This window comes from Hypomesus nipponensis, chromosome 17 (genome assembly GCF_054491055.1).
Source record: "Hypomesus nipponensis isolate SF chromosome 17, ASM5449105v1, whole genome shotgun sequence".
Classification (NCBI taxonomy): Eukaryota; Metazoa; Chordata; class Actinopteri; order Osmeriformes; family Osmeridae; genus Hypomesus; species Hypomesus nipponensis.
The window spans coordinates 4,265,168-4,283,338 of NC_140377.1; the positions used below are offsets into that span (position 1 = coordinate 4,265,168).

At 49.4% G+C, this 18,171-nt stretch overlaps 1 protein-coding gene across 2 annotated transcripts; it reads right to left on the minus strand.

The window, feature by feature from the left end:
* Nucleotides 1-299: 299 nt before the first annotated feature.
* On the minus strand, nucleotides 300-17,716 carry aclya (ATP citrate lyase a). Of its 2 annotated transcripts, XM_084677994.1 has the most exons (29): nucleotides 17,584-17,716; nucleotides 15,801-15,970; nucleotides 14,225-14,347; nucleotides 12,225-12,287; nucleotides 11,852-12,042; nucleotides 10,605-10,684; nucleotides 9,371-9,501; nucleotides 8,246-8,364; nucleotides 7,620-7,756; nucleotides 7,466-7,527; nucleotides 7,230-7,347; nucleotides 6,923-7,074; nucleotides 6,088-6,181; nucleotides 5,607-5,636; nucleotides 5,025-5,166; nucleotides 4,685-4,853; nucleotides 4,482-4,586; nucleotides 3,979-4,175; nucleotides 3,830-3,911; nucleotides 3,584-3,694; nucleotides 3,341-3,468; nucleotides 3,119-3,212; nucleotides 2,741-2,895; nucleotides 2,445-2,595; nucleotides 2,200-2,343; nucleotides 2,002-2,115; nucleotides 1,811-1,893; nucleotides 1,622-1,698; nucleotides 300-1,516 (listed from the first exon to the last, which is right to left on the minus strand). In XM_084677994.1, exons 2-29 carry the CDS (start codon nucleotides 15,957-15,959, stop codon nucleotides 1,422-1,424), a joined length of 3,306 nt encoding a protein of 1,101 aa, XP_084534120.1. In that variant the 5' UTR covers nucleotides 15,960-15,970; nucleotides 17,584-17,716; the 3' UTR covers nucleotides 300-1,421. The 2 variants fall into 2 exon arrangements, with proteins under 2 accessions (XP_084534120.1, XP_084534121.1); XM_084677995.1 differs by lacking the exon at nucleotides 5,607-5,636.
* Between the last annotated feature and the right edge of the window lie 455 nt (nucleotides 17,717-18,171).

The following is an 18,171-nucleotide window of genomic DNA, read 5'->3' on the forward strand; positions in this document are numbered from 1 at the left end:
ACACCTTGATAAGACTAGAGAAGTAGGCTGACAAACATTTTAGTGTTGCGTGATTCCAACATGAGTGCCTAAATAAAGGGAATCCACTGATATGAACTCTCCTCATAAATCCTCTTGATTCAGGGTTAACAGCATCACACTAAGTGGTCAAAAGTAAAATTGAGTATCTAGATAGTTACATTCAGTTTTTAGTTGTGCTATGGTGTTATACTCTCACCGCACAGCCAAGGAAGGAATACATTACATATAAATACAAAAAAAGAATTATATTTGGTGGAATGAACACAAAACAAACTTGCTAATCTAATGAGTCATCTTTATTGTATTCCTTCACACAGCTCTGAAAAATATATGACATTTTAACAGAAGCACGTTGTACATCACATTGGCTTTTCAACGACATCAAAAATGAATGACAACACAGATGAACACAGAAAAATCCCCCTTCAAAACAAACTGGCCTACAGATCAGTGAAACTTCTAAGATAAGAAGGATAAGAAAACAACCCTGCTGCCCTTTGAGGCGGGCACTCTCCTGCACTGTTTGGTCTGAGGAAACACAAACGACCAACGTGACCAGATGTGCATGTACAGTACATCGAGACAATGATCTATTACATTCTTATAACGTTTACTTACTCTGCAGTTAAAACATCTATACATTAATAAATGACGTAACCCAAATGATTAGGCACTAGCTAACATTATTGCACTATGGCTCACCTCTAATCGCAAGCTCACGGTTTTGATATGGCACCGACAGACACACTTAAGAGAACTGCACAGACACACACACACACACACACATATTAGTCTGTGATACACAGACACATGCTTGGTAAACTGAGAGATGACGAGTGGGGCACATATTCAAATACTTCACAGGAATATTAACGTTGACAGCAGCGATGGGAGTAGTAGTGGCAGTGAGCACCAGAATAGGGAGGCAACTAGTTTCCCAACTGGTCATCTTAGGAGGATGATCTCCCTGATCTCCCCGGCACTGCAGGGTTAGTGTCAACCAGTGAATTAGCTATGTCTTCCTCGCCTCCTGTTACAACAGCTTTATCCTTAAATCTCGAGCAGTCTCAGATTATTACCCACCCGTCAAGAACTTCACAGTTCTGCAAGCTTTGTTATTATCGGCAGGGTTACAGGATGGTCGATGAACTAGCTAGCAGTTTTTAAAGATTAAAATGGCACCCGGTTAATATGGTCAATTTCACTGTTGAAATGCATGTATTCTAATGACAGTAAAACATCTATGCTACTAATGATAGACTAAGAACCCTCTCCCCACATCCTCACACAGCATGAGGGTGACAGAGGCAAGGATGCAGCAGAGCAGAGGATGAAGGCTGGGGAGAGGGGGCACAGGGGGCACAGGGGCCCAGGGGGCCCAGGGGGCCAGGTCTGTGGTGTTACATGGACATGTGTTCTGGGAGCACATAGGAGATATCATCCCAGGGGTGACGATACAGGCCCTGCTTCAGCCTCTTCTGGTCCAGGTAGTGACCTGGGAGGGAGAGCAGAGAGAGAGAGCAGCGTCAGCAGTGCCATATGGAGGTCAAGCTTAACCCCACAGCTTCTGGCTTGGCTGGGGTCAGGGGTCCTAACTCACCGATGAATCCCATGCTGCGACCCAGGACGAAAATCCCGTTCAGCGCCCCGATCTCCACAAACTCATCTGCCTCATCCCTGTGGGGGAAGCGGATTCACGTCAACAACCAGTGCTAGTTTATAGAAGACCATCCGAGACCACACACTCACGAGAGGCATAGGATGAGGGAAGTATCGTGGACAGACTTACCGTGTGAATCCACCACAAGTCCTGAGCAGATCGACGAAGGCCACGCCGATGAAACCGTCCACATTCAGGATCAGGTTGGGTTTCTGAAACAGCAATACAGAAATTAAGTGGACACTTAGATAATGAATCAACCAGATGAGGCAACAGGGTGAATGATATTCTGACAAGAGGTCTGTTATTGTGAATGTGACCTTGGAGGTGGTGATCTTCTCTACATCCAGGGCATAGTCTAGCAGCTGGGTGGCAGGGAAGTTCTGCTTCACAAAGTCCTTAAGAATCTGGACTCTCATGTCAGGGTTGTTGATCTAGATGCAACACAAACACGGGCATTTTAAAAGGACATTCCAGGAAAGGACAAACAAAAAAAAAACAATACGGCCTGAACTCACCGATTTGACCCTGTGGCCAATGCCCATGATCAGTTTGCCCTCCTTCTTCATCTTGTTGACAAACTCCATGGGCAGCATCCCGCTGTCGAAGGCCTTGCTAAACTGCTTGGCAGCAGCATCCAGAGCGCCTCCAAAGCGGTCGCCCTGACAACCAGAAGAGAAAAAAAGGTCTAAAACAACTTTGCACCTGCCGGCGCATTCTGAGCGTGTGAAGACGACTGTTTGCAGATTAAGGACGGTCTTACGATGGTGAGTAGACCCGAGGTGAGACTGGAGATGAGGTCTTTCCCAGCGCGGGCACACACAATGGTGTTGTGGGCACCGGACACGGCCGGCCCGTGGTCGGCGGTGACCATCAGACACATCTCGATGAACTGACAGGCGTACCGGGGCAACCTGGAGACAGGGGTGGAGGAGGGGAGGGATCGACAATCTAAAACACAGGGTAGTCACACAGCGTGTGTATATGGATTGTTGATTGTCGTCGTGTGTTTGTAAGCGTTGACGTTGAGTGTCAGTATTGTGTGACTGGGAGGGTCACCTTCTCTGGAACCAGAGAAGCCCCAAGGTTCCCCCGAGGCCCATCTCCGATTTGAAGACCTCTGTGATGGGCATGCCCGCGTAGATCAGCTCCTGGCCTCTCTCGTCGCAGATACTGGTCATGAAGGAGGCCGGCTTACGGATCAGACCCAGCTCCTACAGGGCACAGCAGGAGGGACAGTCACCACAACCTCCCCAGGCAGTGCTCTCTCCATCTGTTTCAGTTGAACCCAACCCCAAGTGGTTCACTGCAATTTGCCTCGTATGCATGGGAACCGCAAATATTCAGCTACAGAGCCAAAAGGACATTGTGATTCATCGTTACGGTAACTCATACAGGACATGCGTCAGCCTGCTAATGATTGGTTGGAAGACCCACCCGTGCCCAGGAGTAGTCCATTGGCACAGTGGGAGGAGGCACCTCCGTTGCTGGGACGATGACTCCTTTGGCTACAAGGTCATCGTACACTGACCTGCACAGGAGGACAACAAAAGGTCACAACATTTACAGGCCAAAACCCTGTCAAAATAAGAGTCTGGGAAAAGCCTTCTATCATACTTTAAACTTGAGAACTCATTACAATCGGTAGAGGACAATTACCCAATGAGTACGCCCAGCTCATCAAAGCTTTTGGGTACAAAGGCTCCAGCCTCCTTAAGGGCTTGGTTCTTAGCCACCGCCGTCTCCGAAGCCTGGTTGGCACAGGCACCAGCATGCCCAAACTGGACCTGGATGTGGAAAAAGCAGGAAATGACCCAGTAAATATCTCTCTCTAGCCTGCTCCAGACCTCTGCATGTCCCAGAGCCTTGTCACGGCCGCTCCCTCGTGCCACGCCCTCTCACCTCTGAGGAGAACATGGTGGCGCAGGTCCCGATGCACCAGGACACCACAGGCTTGGTGATGCGACCCTGCTTGATGCCCTGGCAGATCTTGTACTCCTCTGTGCCCCCAATCTAACCGGGTTTCCAAATGAGCACATTCGCCGTTAGGAATACCAGGCCGTCGGATGTCAGAAAAAATCTAATTTGGAATGGAAAGACCAAGGCTCTCTTTTCCAAATGTTAGTGTGGATGATTAAAAAGCCTCACCTCTCCCAGCATGACAATCATCTTCACCCCGGGGGTGTCCTGGTACCTCAGCACATGGTCTGTGAACACAGAGCCCGGGTATCTGCAAGAGAGACCAGCAGTGAAAACAAGTCCATATTCACCCACACACCCCCACACCCACACCTTACCTGTCCCCACCGATGGCCACCCCCTCATAGACGCCGTCGGTGGTGCGGGAGATGATGTTGTTGAGCTCGTTGGACATGCCTCCAGACCGGGACACGTAGGCCACGCTGCCTGGCCGGTAGAGCTTGGAGGCCAGGATGTTGTCCAGCATGCCTCCTGTGTTCCCGATCTTGAAGCACCCAGGCTTGATCCCTCCCACCTGAACATCAGAATCAGAAGGGATTTTATTCGCCATGAATGTTTGCACAAACAAGGAATTTACTTTGGCAGGAAGGTGCATACATTAAACATATAGGAATATTGAAACTTAAATATGTGGTCTAACTATACTAAAGGAGCAAAGTCTAGCTAATACTAAGGGGATTTTGAATAAAAAATAAAATATAAGTAGCCATAATTACAATAAACACGGACACTTACTAAAAAACAGACATGGAAAAAAGACACGAAAATGGAACGACAGAAATCGCCAAGGAGGCAAAAGTTGGGGTAGTAAGTGACCTACCGTTGCTGGGCCAATGATGGTGACACCCTTCTCATCTGCCACCTTTATAATCTTCCTGGTCTGGGCTTCAGGGATGCCCTCAGCTATGATGGCAATGGTGTGGATCTGAGGAGAGAGATGAGCCGGAGAGGTTGGATAAGCCATACCTACAACTTCCACCGAATGCCAAAGCACCTTTGGAAGATGGCGTGCGTGGCCTTTACCTGTGGGAACTGCATGGTTTCCATGGTGCTGTCGAAGGCAGAGCGCAGCGAGGCGAAGCTGATGAGCACGTCCACTCCCGGGTGCTTCTTCATGGCGTCGCCCATGTTCTTGTACACAGGCACCAGGATCTCCTTGTGACCCCAGTAGAACTTCTGCTTGTGATCTCCACTGCAACACACGCCACACCCACACACACTGTAAGAATCAACTAAACACAGGGCCAGACACACACCCACACAACCGCCAAAGCGAACTCTCAACCTTTGTTGCAGCCGTGTGGTCTTTTCTGTGTCTACGGGGGTCCACGACCCTGAAAGCACTGAACAGGAAGTGACCTACGTGAAGGGGTAGACCATGGCAGCCACGGACGGCTCCTCCCTGGAGCAGACGTAGTCAAAGTCCAGCATGCCCTGCACCGCCCGCGTCTGCATGCCCCACACGATGGACTTGGTGTGCTTGCTGAAGAGGGTGGTCGCCTTGACTGCAGCAGAACAGGAGGGAGGGGTGGTTTGGACACATGACACAGGAAAAGGGCTTTGCAACACGTTGCACACGGGCTGCCTCCAGAGCTTCGATACCCCGTCAAGCGCAGTAGGGAGGCTGTTGAACTACATCACATGGACAAGCTTTTTATTTGACGGGATGGAACGTGGTACACAACGCCAACAGGACAGACAGAGCAAGCTGTGACGACACAGAGGGGAAAAGCCACAGCAAGGGATGACACAGCTATACAGGTTTGAACCACCAGGGTTTGCAAGACCAGTTCAATTGCGCTCCTTCAATCCAGAACCCGGTGCTAAGATTGACTTATTCATATTCCAAACAGTGTTTAAGAGTTTAGATAGGTAGCAGAACATCTCTTCCAAAACCCCCAGAAAGGATAGGACTATCCAGGAGGACACAGTCTGAGGAGCCTACCTCCTGTCCCCGCAGACGACGTCTCTCTCTCTGTTCCACCAGCAGACAACAACATACAAAAGCGTTAATGTGGTTAATAAATGTCCTGAAATAACCTGATCTACATGGGATATTTTATGGGATCCTTTATTTAGCAGCTTTATTTGTTATCTCAAAAGTTGAGGTTCCTTTAAAAGAATCAGAAGGGATTTGTGTTTGGCCATGCTTGTGTGTGACTCATGCTGATGTGTGGTTTCGGTGGATTAGTTGTTGATGGAGTGCAGTCAGGTCTGTCAGTACCCTTCATGGCCCACAGGGGGAACTGTGACACATGATCTGGAGATCACACAAGGCAGTCTATGTGCTCTAGTCTAGTGCATCCTGCAAACGTGGCAGTCATCTTACGTAACCGGGGACACACCAAGTTCTTAGTCTTTATGGTTAGCCGTAAGTGATTCCCACAACCAGTTGTGAGTGAGTGAGTGAATATCAGGGGCTTCACCTGGAGGGGCTCCTGGCTTGGGCTTCTTGGCAGGAGAGGCTCCAGATCCAGGCTTGGTGTCAGAGAAGGAGGCCGTCCTGCTGGATGCTGGGGTCTGCGTCGGAGGGGGAGGAGAGAACCGTGTTGTGGACTAATTAGCAGCGTTGAATTCTCGTTTCATTGCTCATCTGAAAAGCACCAAAATGCATGGAGCTCTCTTGCTATATCTTCCTGAACTGTGCAATGGGGCTTAGTGTTGTAAACCTGCAGCGATGCCAGGGGCATACTGGGCCCTTGTGCTCGGGGGACTTCCATGGTTGACTGTGGACTTCTGTCTGGTGTTTAGACAACAGGGAGTGCATGGTGACAACCCGCATTCAGTACAAGGGAGGAGGAATTCAGAGGGTGATCCTTGTTTGGCTGGAACTATGGATGGACATTCTACATGAAGAGTGTATTCCTACCCTGCAGAATGATGCCAAGTCAGAAAGAGCCGTCTCAAACACACACGCACGCATTTCTCTGAAAAGCCGGCCACAGCACATTCTTAATGGAGCCCTCCAGGCTGCAGCAGAGTCCTATTGTGCCCTGGGTGCTATTTAAAACCTCAGCATCACAAAGCCCTGCTCTCCACGACACAGTGACCTGCTGGGGACTGGATGGATGGCCTCAGGAACACCACCAGAGTGCGGTTAGGACAAAAGCGCAGGTCACGGTGACAGTCACGGTGACAGTGGCACACAGCTACGTTCAGTCCTGTATTAAGACGTACATTCATTCCTAAACTCTGGTCACCACCTCGTGCATAGCAACGCATTCCCCTTTCTGGTCAGACTACGCGCACCCTGTGACCTACGGATGCGCTGCCGCTGGAGAGCAGGAAGTTGGCCGTGTGGGCGGCGACAGGGGGCTGGTTGGGGATTGGTCGGTGGCCCAACGCCATGCCGACGATGGCAGTCATGTGAGTCTCTGTGCCGAAGACATGGATGGGGATGCCAGTGGTCTTACCTGAGGAAACATGGAGGAGGAGAAGGTCTATGGTCACACAAACAGGACACACATTTGCACGATTCCTCGACGACAATAATCCTAATTCACCCAAAAAGCCTGTGAATAAAAAGACAAACGGGATGAACGGTGGACTATTTTTGGGGGGTGCTTACCCACTTCTCCCATCACTCTAAGGCCCTCTTGGTAATTCGGTCCACCACGACGGACAAAAATCATGACCTCATGCTCCTTCAACGGGCCTTGGTAGTCCCGAATGGCTCTGACAATACCCTAATGAAGACAGGTGGAGAGGGGGGACGAGAGACAACTTTAGTTTTCATCTCAAATACAATGAAAGGTCCTGTATGAGGTGGCCCTGGGGCCGGGCTGACTACGTCACTCCAGCCACCTTAAACGTGGCCGCCACATTGGTGAAGTTGGCGATGCTCCCTCCAATGATCAGGACCTTCCCTGTAAACGAGAAACACAGCGCGTTCACAACACTGAACACACACACCGCCGCACCAGCGTCTGACCGAAAACACTCGAGTCCCGCGTGTTACCGTCGGGGTGCTTCTCGCGGGTCATCAGGGAGAGGATGGTCTTGGCGTAGTCGTAGGTCTGCTGTTCACTGGGAGCTCCAGAATACTCCCCGTAATTAGCCAGCTCGTCCACCCCGCCCAGGTCACAGATGGTGTCACTGTGGAAGGATCCCATTGGTCAAAAACCAACGTGATATCGATGACGACACGGAAAAACAAACAAAATGGAAACGAGAAGAACATTTTTATAAATCAGTTAAACACGACACATTCCCTTCGAGGAACTCAAAACGGTTGTCAAAAAAAGAACACTGTGGAAACAGTGCACAGTAAGACACACTCCTCTGCTTAGTCAGTAACACTGAGACATTCATTAGTCACAGCAGGTGCACTCTACGTCCCTGACAGCCTGGGAAAGCGAGGAGGCGCCAGCCATTCCTCCAGACTCTCGTTAAGACGACATCGTTCGAGAATTTAATTTAACTCTCGGCTGAACAAGCAGCGTCTGGCCAGGATCAATGGGACTGCAGCATCTCTGGAGTGCCTTCCTCGTGTTCAACCTGATCATCCAGTCGTGTAGCTTTGGAGCCATATGTGGCCCACAACAGGGAAGCTGTCTCAGTTTAAGGACGCATTGGCTCGTCTACCTGTAGACAACGGAAGCCCCTCCTCCTGCCACCATGGTCCAGATTCTACCACGGGGGTTGAGCAGGGTGAGTTTGAGACTGGCCCCACTCTTGGCGTCCAGGTCAGCGATGTAGGCCTCCTGTAGGGGACACGGGGAAGGTCAGTCTGAGGTTAAGGAGAAAGATCTCTTCACAGCTGCGGTCTATATCAGGTTAGACCCTGGTCTGAGCACCACTCGCAATGCTGTGCACCTAATTAGGCTTCCTGTCATTGACAGGCGAGGAACAGGAGTTATGTATAGCTTCATTCAGGCAGCCATCCTCGCATGTTCCATCTCCCTCATGTTGCATCGACATCGCACGTGCTACGAGCTGGTTGGCCAGCAGCGCTTGTGACAGCGAGCAGCACAGCTGGAGACCCAGAGTAAACACATCCAATCACATCCCCCCCCCACACCCCCCACCCCTCAGCCGCCAAATTAGACTGGCCCGTCTGCTAGCCTCTGTCTAAAACTGGCTCAGTCCAGCGTCAGGCAGACGGCGACAAAGAAGCACATATAAAAACCGCCTCAACGCAAAAACATTCGTAGCAAATCTCTACTTCGCATTGATGAGGAGTAACCTAGAGGACGTCCTGGGGTGTGTCCCTCCCCTCTCAAAAGCTCGCTCCAGGGTCACCATGGAAACAAGGTACCATCTCAGGATGAGTCATGGCTGGCTGATTAATGGCCGAGTCGGCCCCTCCCCTTATTAATCAGTGCCCCATGGTGCAGCTGGGATAGGGGAAACTGCAGGAGGACCAGGGAAACGAAAATCCTAGAACACATGCTGACGTGTCAATTAGCAAACAGGTTAAAGGAAGAAGGAAGTGAGTCAAAGCAGGAAGAGAAAGAACAGCAACCACCGGTATTCAGAGTTTGTTTCCACTTGTTGTTGCTTGAGAGGTCATGTGTTGTCTCTATGGACTCTAATTTGATGAAGGAAAATTATCTGTATGACTCATAACTAATCTGAAATACCTCCACGTTATCTTTTACGACTTCTAAGAATCTGCCCTCAATGTCCTACTTCCTTCAATATCCCTATCAACAGACAGATGATCCATGACGTATCCAGCAGTGGTGTGCTCTCTGTTGCAGCCCTCACCTCGGGGTAGGCCTCCCTGCCGAAGGGGGGGGGAAACTCCACATCTCCCCACTTGGCCTTGCAGAGGTAGTCAGCCGTGGCGTCGATCTTGGCCGCCATGTCAAGCACAAACACGCCATCCTTGGTGACAACTGAGAGACAGAGACAAAGAGACAGGGAGAGAGAGAGAGAGAGAGAGAGAGAGAGAGAGAGAGAGAGAGAGAGAGAGAGAGAGAGAGAGAGAGACAGGGAGAGAGAGAGAGAGAGAGAGAGAGACAGGGAGAGAGAGAGAGAGAGACAGGGAGAGAGAGAGAGAGAGAGAGAGAGAGAGAGACAGGGAGAGAGAGAGAGAGAGAGAGAGAGACAGGGAGAGAGAGAGAGACATACACAAGACAGTGTATAAGAGTGAGGCAGGTGTATTCTGGGTCTGGCCACAGTGGGGTTCAGCGTAGCACGGCCAGGAACCACATGTACTTCTTGATATTCGCTAACTCACTTGGCTCAGCCTGTAATCTAATCACGGCCTCCTCTCCATCTGTGACATCACCGCACTAACATCTTTCAGCCAATGGCTTTACTTCAGATATAGATATGCAGGGCTGGCATGGGAATGCAAATAATGTAATGCCAGTGTTTTCATTATCAATGTATGTTCGACGGTTCGCGAGTGTTCATTTGTGAGTGTGTGCGAGAGATAATTTTCCCCAGACACCTCCCGTTTCAAGCAGGGATGAACTGAAATAGAAGAGAGGGAAGTGGAGAGGCCCAAGCCCACCCCTAGGGGGCGTCCTAACCTCCCCACTCCCTTTGGGGGAGGCAGGAGGGCCGGGGAAGGGGGGGGGGTCGTCGAGGGAGGGGAGGAGACACATCAAAGAGGAGAGGGGCGGTCTCGGTGGCCCCAACCCGTTCCACAGGAACAGATGCCACTGGCCATATACTGGGGCCCAATTAATCCATTCTAAACACACAGCACAGTCATCAAACAGGAGGACGATGAATTATTGAGCCTTTTCCTCCCTCAGCATTAGAATATGTTGCGACGAACTTCTGCAGTGGCTCCATCACTGCTGGATGTCGGCTTTTAAACTTTCTTTCTGATCTCATTCCAAATGTCTTGATCTCATGACAAAATGATTGGTCCGTGCTGGAAGGCTCGAGTCTGAATTTGGGTACAGCGACTGAGAGCATCCTGTTTGGGTGCTTGTGTTGGAGTCTGGTCTGTCAGGACCGGGGCTGGGAGAGTGAGAGAACCTACCCACTGGGTTGATTTCCAGGTAGGTGAAGTACAAGTCTTCATACAGGTTGAAGAGTCCAACCACAAAGCTGGCCAAAACCCTGCAGGAAAGACAGGAAAGACAACTCGCGTCAAATGACCTTATGCTGTATTCTCCTCACCGCAGCTGTTATCAATGTATAACTAGCAAGATTAGTTCGACTGTGACCGCTTCCAGATGGTGCAAAGAAGCATATTTATGTCTAACAGTTATTCCTCGTAGACAGTGAGTCACACTTCTGCAGAAAGAACACTCAACAAAAAAAACATCCGTTAAGGGAAGGAGGAGGGAGGACAAGAATGGAGGAGAGACAGCACTCGAGCTTCCTCAACAACACCTGTAAATTAACTGCCAAACAGACAGCTTGCTACCAAGGAAGAAATCTTGAATTGACTCTAGCCTGCCCCTGTCAAAACAGAGATGAAGTGTGGGGGGAGGGAGGCAGTATTTCTTCCTCTCCCCTGCCTGTCAGTGGAGCAGGCAGCTCTGCTGCACCCGTGACCATGTCAGTCTCCTGTCAGGAGAGCTGCTTTAGCAGCCAGGAGCCCACTGGCCAACCCAGAGTGACTCAGCACATCCCGACAGCCCCCCCCCCCCCCCCCCCCTCCTGCTCTGGATCGACACCCAGGAGGGGGGAAGGCTTGAGGGAAGTGGGCGAGGCGGAAGGAGGGGCTTTGGCCTGAACAGGGGTGGAGAGCCATCTTCCTCAATGTCAGCCAAGACAGGGGAGTCTAGCCAGGCCCCCCACCCTGCCGTGAGAGGGGGCCGCCGGGAGAAAGGGAGGGGGGTCACTGTGTTCGACCCATCAAAATAAAACGACAGGCCCCGAGGACGTGCCTAGAATGGGACAGAGGGGGGAGGGCGGGGCGATGGAAGAAAGGCGAGCGGGTGGAGGGAGTTTGTCATTTGTCTAATGGAACTCAGGCCATCATTCAACCCCCCCCCCCCCCCCCAGCTCTCCCCCCCTCTCCCAACCCCCAGCTTAACTGTATTATCTGAAAATGCCTGGCCATCTCTTTCCTCTCCTCCCTCTCTCATCCACACTGTGTAGTACTAGTCTTTCCTTTCCAGCCTGACCCAAGTCTAGAAACAGTCCCTTCCCCAGCCTCCCCCTGTCGCTAGGCCTCAAAAGAGAGGTCGACCTTCCGGAAGAAAAAAAAAAAACCCCGGAAAACCTCTATCGCTGTATCTGCTGATTATCAGAGTGCCTTTCTCGCGCCCCACTCACGCTTTCCTGTCGGCTGGGACGTGGCTCAGGAGCTGTTTCTTCACGGCGTCCTCGCTGATCTTCTCGTCCACGCCCACCAGCAGTTTCTGGGCCTTGGCGTCCACGTCGCCCACGTCCACGCCCCCCTCGTGGTGGAACAGGACGTAGTCGCCCTCCCGGGTGGCGTAGATGCACACGTAGAACTCCTCCTCCTGACGGCCGCACACAGAGCAGACAAAAGGTCAAACCCACTGGAGACAGCCACACCTGACGTGGTCTAGGAAGGTCTACTGAAGGCGTTGGACTGTATTGTGGCTGGTGATTTGAATGTAACACGGCTGCAAAACCTGTTTGTGAACAGGTTCGTATCAAGAGACAAAGTGATTTAACCTACCTGCTTATGAGCAACGAACGGCTCAATGAGGAAGTTCTTCAGGACACCCTTTGCTTTTCCCACCTGAAAAACAAACAACAAGGAAATGCTTAGGGACTGAAATGTCTTAAGCGGATCATTTTGTAATTGGTGTGCGTGTGTGTAGTGACCTTGATGAGCAAGAAGTCGGTTTGAAATCGGTTTGAATGAGAAATACAGTCTATGATACGGCTATACAAATAAATGAAAACAGGAACAGCTCCGAGCCAATCTAGTTCAGACTGTAGTGTCTGGAGGATTCATCCTAATGCAACAGTGCCCTTGTTTACAGGTCCACCCTCAGGACTGATGTGGAGAGGAGGATGGAGTGGGAGGGGAGAAGTGTGTAAAAAGCTTTGGAGAGAGGCACGAACGGACAGGAATCAGAGCCAGAACGACAATAGCGAGAGTGGCAATAGAACAAAAAGCCAACTCAGCCAGTCAGGAGAAACTGTGGACAGAACTGAGGTGACGTCTGAGAAAAGAAGAACAAACAGGTTTTGTGAGACCTGGTTCGGAGCAGAACTTGCCAAAATACGACAACAGAAAGCTTGTTCCAAAAAGTCTTAAAGTGACATCGTCAAAATATAAAATTCTCGCACACGGCATTTAAGCTGAATAGAGACAAGGTCCTCTGAGACTTGAATTCAAATGGAAATTGGTTGAAAAAAGAGAGAGTAAAGTGGCTGCCATGTACTGCTGCAGGCAAGAGCACCCTCCCCCCCAAACCCAGCCCCCCCATTTGGGCTGGCTGTCACAGCGCTAGCTCTAAAAGGCCACTGGGCATAAAATAACCAGGGACTGCCCAGGAAAGAAGTAAGACAGAAAGAAAATGAGAAGGGGGGGAGAAGGCTGACATTTCAAAGAAAGGGATGTAAAGAGAAAGGGACGGTGAACGGAGAAAACAGGTCATGTGACTGAAGCCCCTCGAGAAGCGGAGGCCAATTTAGAAATAAATGAGGTGGCACTTCTTCAGCTTCCGAAATGGGATGTGGAAGAGATAGAAATCTGCTGTGCAACGTACGGAATTAACTATAATATGACATCATTGAATGATGAAATATTAGTCAAAATGCTGAATCATTATGAAATGATATAAAATGGGGGTAAGGCTGTCAAAAAAGACATACATTCCATTGGTGTAACACCTCAACCCTGACTTCATCGATATGCTTATACACATGACCACATCTCTGGTTCCACCCAATGACTAGAGAGCTGTACATCTTCAATGGATTTGGGCACAGGATTACACATAAATCACTATAAGAGAGTAAGAGGCAGAGAGGAGAGAGAGAAAGAGAGAAGAGGATCTGCCAAACTACATTGCTCACAGTCACTGGTCTCTGACCCCTTCCTCGAACTAGCGAACAATCTCTTTCAGATACATAACACACACGACAGATGAACTGCAACACTCTCACACAGTCACCTAAACTGCAGTTTAAATTTAGATTGTAAAATTGCGGGTCCCATCTGCAAAAGCTAAAATTTACCACAATAACACAACACGTTGAGGAAAACACGAGTGGCATTATCAATTCAGTCTCATTAATAAGCCCCGACAGCCACTGACGTTTTTATGGAACGTCTAGTGACTGATAGATCTGAGCTCTCCCCCACATAGGCTAATGGTTTATGAAGCAACACACACACAAACAGTGATATATCTACTGCACCGTGATGGTTGTACCGAAACAAATGTTGTTTACTCCCTAGCAGCTCCCTGCCACGGCTGAGTAGGCTGAATGACTAGGACCAGACAGAAAACTCCCCAGAAATCTATGCCGAGCTGTTAGAAAAATATTAACGAACGTTGGGGGGAAAAAATACCAAAAAAAAGATACAAAATGAGGTAAGAGGGAGACAGTAGAAAGTCTTGTTGCAGGTAGGGCGGAAGTGCTTAAAGTGTGTCAAGTGGAGACCGCGTGTGAGTGTGTTAGCACACGTGTGAATGATGACTTGGTGGATCGCTGACTCACTGCGGTCTCTCTCATGAGTCGGGTCTTCAGCCAGTCTCTGACGCCATTCAGGTCCAGATTGACGCCCACCAGACCCAGCTTGCCCCGCCTCTTGATCAGCTGATCTGGCTTCACCACCAGCCTCTGAAAGTCACAAAGACAACATGGCCGAACGGTTAGCATGACATCATCTCATCTCCCCACTCGCAGGCAAGGGTACCTAGAAACGTCAAGACAGTAGACATCAATGATCCTGTTGAAGCCGTTTTTTAGATAGGGTTCATGGTGTGGGACAGACGAGTGATTTAATATGATCTGATTCGTTCCTTCCACATCTGGCTGGACCCTAGCCTGTGATCTTTCTGGAGGGTCTCCACCACCGCCGCCACAGCCAGACATGGTTCCTGGGACACCCCCTCCCCCCTTCCAACCCCGTTACCTCCCAGAAGTGAGTCACCTACAGAGGGAGACTTATGAGATGGGAGCCCATTAGAATCTGGGGGCCTGCCAGAGAGCCCAGGGTGAAAGTTAATGCTATTTCCTAATCAATCCTGTTCCAGCGCCTGTATCTCAGTCTGTATCTGCCCTCCACCTCCTCCACTCGCCCCCCATACCTCTCTGCTAATATAACCTCCCAGGACACAAAAAGAAAGCATCAAACAAACAGAGAGAGGAGAGAGATAAATGTGTAGATAAATGTGGAATTCTCCTCCTTTAATATGTAATATACGAGGTCTACAAGAGACTGTAGACTCCAGTATATATCCACGCGTACGTGCCCAATGCAGGATTCAAATCCATATGCATCTACAGTACTTATTTTCAGTGTGAAGCTTTAAGAGCTGCAGGAGATGGGGCTGCTGGCCACAACCAGAGCTAACAAGCGCCAAGAGAGCACTCTCTCACTAAGTAATTGCTCCTGTTAAAAATGAGGATCATTTCAAACAAGCCACAGTGGGAGGAGCTCTTCCGATGATGGCCTTTTATGATTATCGAAAATGGAGCTCATCGTGCCCTTGAAATGTCGGGGCGCTGTCATGTACTGGCCACTGATGAAAAAAGTATTTAAAAAGCCCTGTTCTTGTGAGGAACCGGTGAGGGGGCACCCTCTGATGGGTCCTGTGAGGGGGCACCCTCTGATGGGTCCTGTGAGGGGGCACCCTCTGATGGGTCCTGTGAGGGGGCACCCTCTGATGGGTCCTGTGAGGGGGCACCCTCTGATGGGTCCTGTGAGGGGGCACCCTCTGATGGGTCCTGTGAGGGGGCACCCTCTGATGGGTCCTGTGAGGGGGCACCCTCTGATGGGTCCTGTGAGGGGGCACCCTCTAATGGGTCCTGTGAGGGGGCACCCTCTGATGGGTCCTGTGAGGGGGCACCCTCTGATGGGTCCTGTGAGGGGGCACCCTCTGATGGGTCCTGTGAGGGGGCACCCTCTGATGGGTCCTGTGAGGGGGCACCCTCTGATGGGTCCTGTGAGGGGGCACCCTCTAATGGGTCCTGTGAGGGGGCACCCTCTAATGGGTCCTGTGAGGGGGCACCCTCTGATGGGTCCTGTGAGGGGGCACCCTCTGATGGGTCCTGTGAGGGGGCACCTTACCTCCGTGAGCAGCCAGGGGTGGTCCTGTGCCAGCCGGTCAAAGTCCGTCTCAGGCGTCACGTTAGCATAGCGGAAGCGGTTCTGGACAGCTGCTGATGTACAGATGTACTTGTACAGAAACTCCTTCCCTGTCTGTTCGGAGATGGCTTTGGCCGACATGGCAGCTCAGACTAGACAGAGACAGAGAGATAAGGTCAATTCTATCTCGCTCTCCTTGTAACTGGATCGGTCCACCCATATCATAGAATCAGTATGAGCTATAGAATGACACCAAAATGCAGACTCTGAGATTTATTTCTGCTCCGTTACCTCTTCTGTCGGCTCTAATTTGGTGGCTGTGATAGAAGTGACCTGTCCTGCCAGTGACGCTACCACTAACCTGATTAGCCCAGCTGTCCAAATTCAGGACCTGCCCCACTAATGGGCTGTCTAATTAAATAATCTCTGGTTAAATAATCAAACTGCAGTGGGACTGACCACTGATTATATCTTTTTGAAAAAAACATAGGCTACAATATAATTTTGCTACACAGGTTGTGTTAGATTAACATTACATCACTGTGGCCTTTCTCTTATGCCCTGCCAGCACACCAGTGTCATCTACACGACTGGTTAACCTAAGGTGATATGTAAACTGAGGTAAAAGGCTTCTGTCCCCAACACACACACCTTATCCTACAGTTTCGCACAGGGGAAATGTTAGTGGACATTGGATTTCAGCCTATAGTTTCACAACATACAATTTTTGACATGTGCCCTTTCCCCCCAACCCTTCCCCTGTAAGGTGGTGAAACACTTCCAGTATTGATCTAGCCTTGGCTTCTAGCTACACTCACCAAGGCAAAGATTATCGCTGCTTTTACCTCAGAGCAGAGGATACCAATGATGAGAGCACAGAGAGACTATTAATCGGGCTGCCATTGCGCTTACTCTGTCCTGTATAACAACTCTAGAAACTAAGTGGACAGGACTAGTGTCTCTTATGCAACCTTGCAGTGATAGAGAACTTAGTTCACTGTCTGCTTCATCATGTAGATTAACCAGGAGATTTTGGAAGTATTGATCATGCTCCTTAGTCACCACATAGCTGTCTCCTAGCCAATAAAACCCAGTTAACGGGAGGAGCCAATTCAGACCCAAACACTATGGCCCATCCATCCCCTTTCATTTCTGCTCGAGAGTTGTCAGAACTGTGATTTATCACCGCTCCATATTAAATACTAGGTTCAGCTCACAGGTGATCAATATTTTTTCATCAGTAACACTGTGGAAAGGAAAGATTGGCAACATTTGCAGGTAGAATGAAACATATGTAGGTATCAGAATCAGAATTTGGTTTAATCGCCAAGTAAGTGGTCACAAACAAGGAATTGACTTAAACACATTGTTATAATGTATATGGAATACTAAGGAATCTAATATTAATGAGAAAAAATACCTTGCTTTTATTGTTTGACCAATTTAGCAAATGCCCTGAGTGTATAATAATACATTACATTTAAATACTGAGATTTTCAGTGTTCAAATATTATTTAGTAGATTTGTACAGCAATAAGGAATAATACGATTCATTCGCCAGATACTATAGGCTTAATTGTATTACCAGTTTAACTAGTTATAACCTCTCACATCCTTTTACCGACATTCCACTGTCACTTTCCCTGCCTCTCCTCCTACACAAATGCACGTACACACGAACATCACTAACTTGTTCAACTGGCTGTGCTCAATAGCCTACTCAATTTCACCAGATTGAAAATAAAACTTGGAAAATGTATTATACCTTAAAAATGTCGTCTGAGGACTGAAGACTTCTGGGGCTTCTGCTGTTTTCTGTTCAGTTTATTTTGTAATTCAGACGCTTTGTCGTTGTCAGCGTACACTTGCTCACTTGTGTCTCGTCTTCCCTCTCCACTCACGGCTTATGTCGGCAGATCGACCCGGCTCATATCTGGTGCTCTCTGGTTGGCTAGCGTCACCCGACGTTCCACGGAGATCACGCCCACCACCGGTTAACAAAAGATATTTTAGTACGATTGTGCACATTGACTGGTTACTGCTGTCTGTACGGAACACGTTGTAACCAATCCGATCCCCTGGTTTGTATGCTCATAATAATAAAAGTTAGTTAGGCTACAAAATATGCATTTAAGGTTTCTTGGCCTTGACTGTTTAGATTTGTCAAAATTGCACCGAAGCCGCATTTGCTTCCCAACTGTACAGAGCAAATAAACAGCACAACAGCCTAAACAAATCTAATAGCATTGAAACTATTAAGATGATGGAAGCACTGCTACCAATTTCTCTTACGGATTTGGCATAATTCCAATATATGTTCCAATAGGTAGGCTACATTTGGCAAGAACCAATC

Excerpts from the sequence above, each read along its gene's own strand:
- aclya (XM_084677994.1), bottom strand. The coding sequence starts at position 15,959 with ATGTCGGCCAAAGCCATCTCCGAACAGACAGGGAAGGAGTTTCTGTAC. Across the intron at positions 5,167-5,606 it reads GTCGTCTGCGGGGACAGGAG|TCAAGGCGACCACCCTCTTC; the intron begins GTAGGCTCCTCA and ends GTTCTGCTGCAG. Across the intron at positions 3,469-3,583 it reads CCACCATGTTCTCCTCAGAG|GTCCAGTTTGGGCATGCTGG; the intron begins GTGAGAGGGCGT and ends TTCCACATCCAG.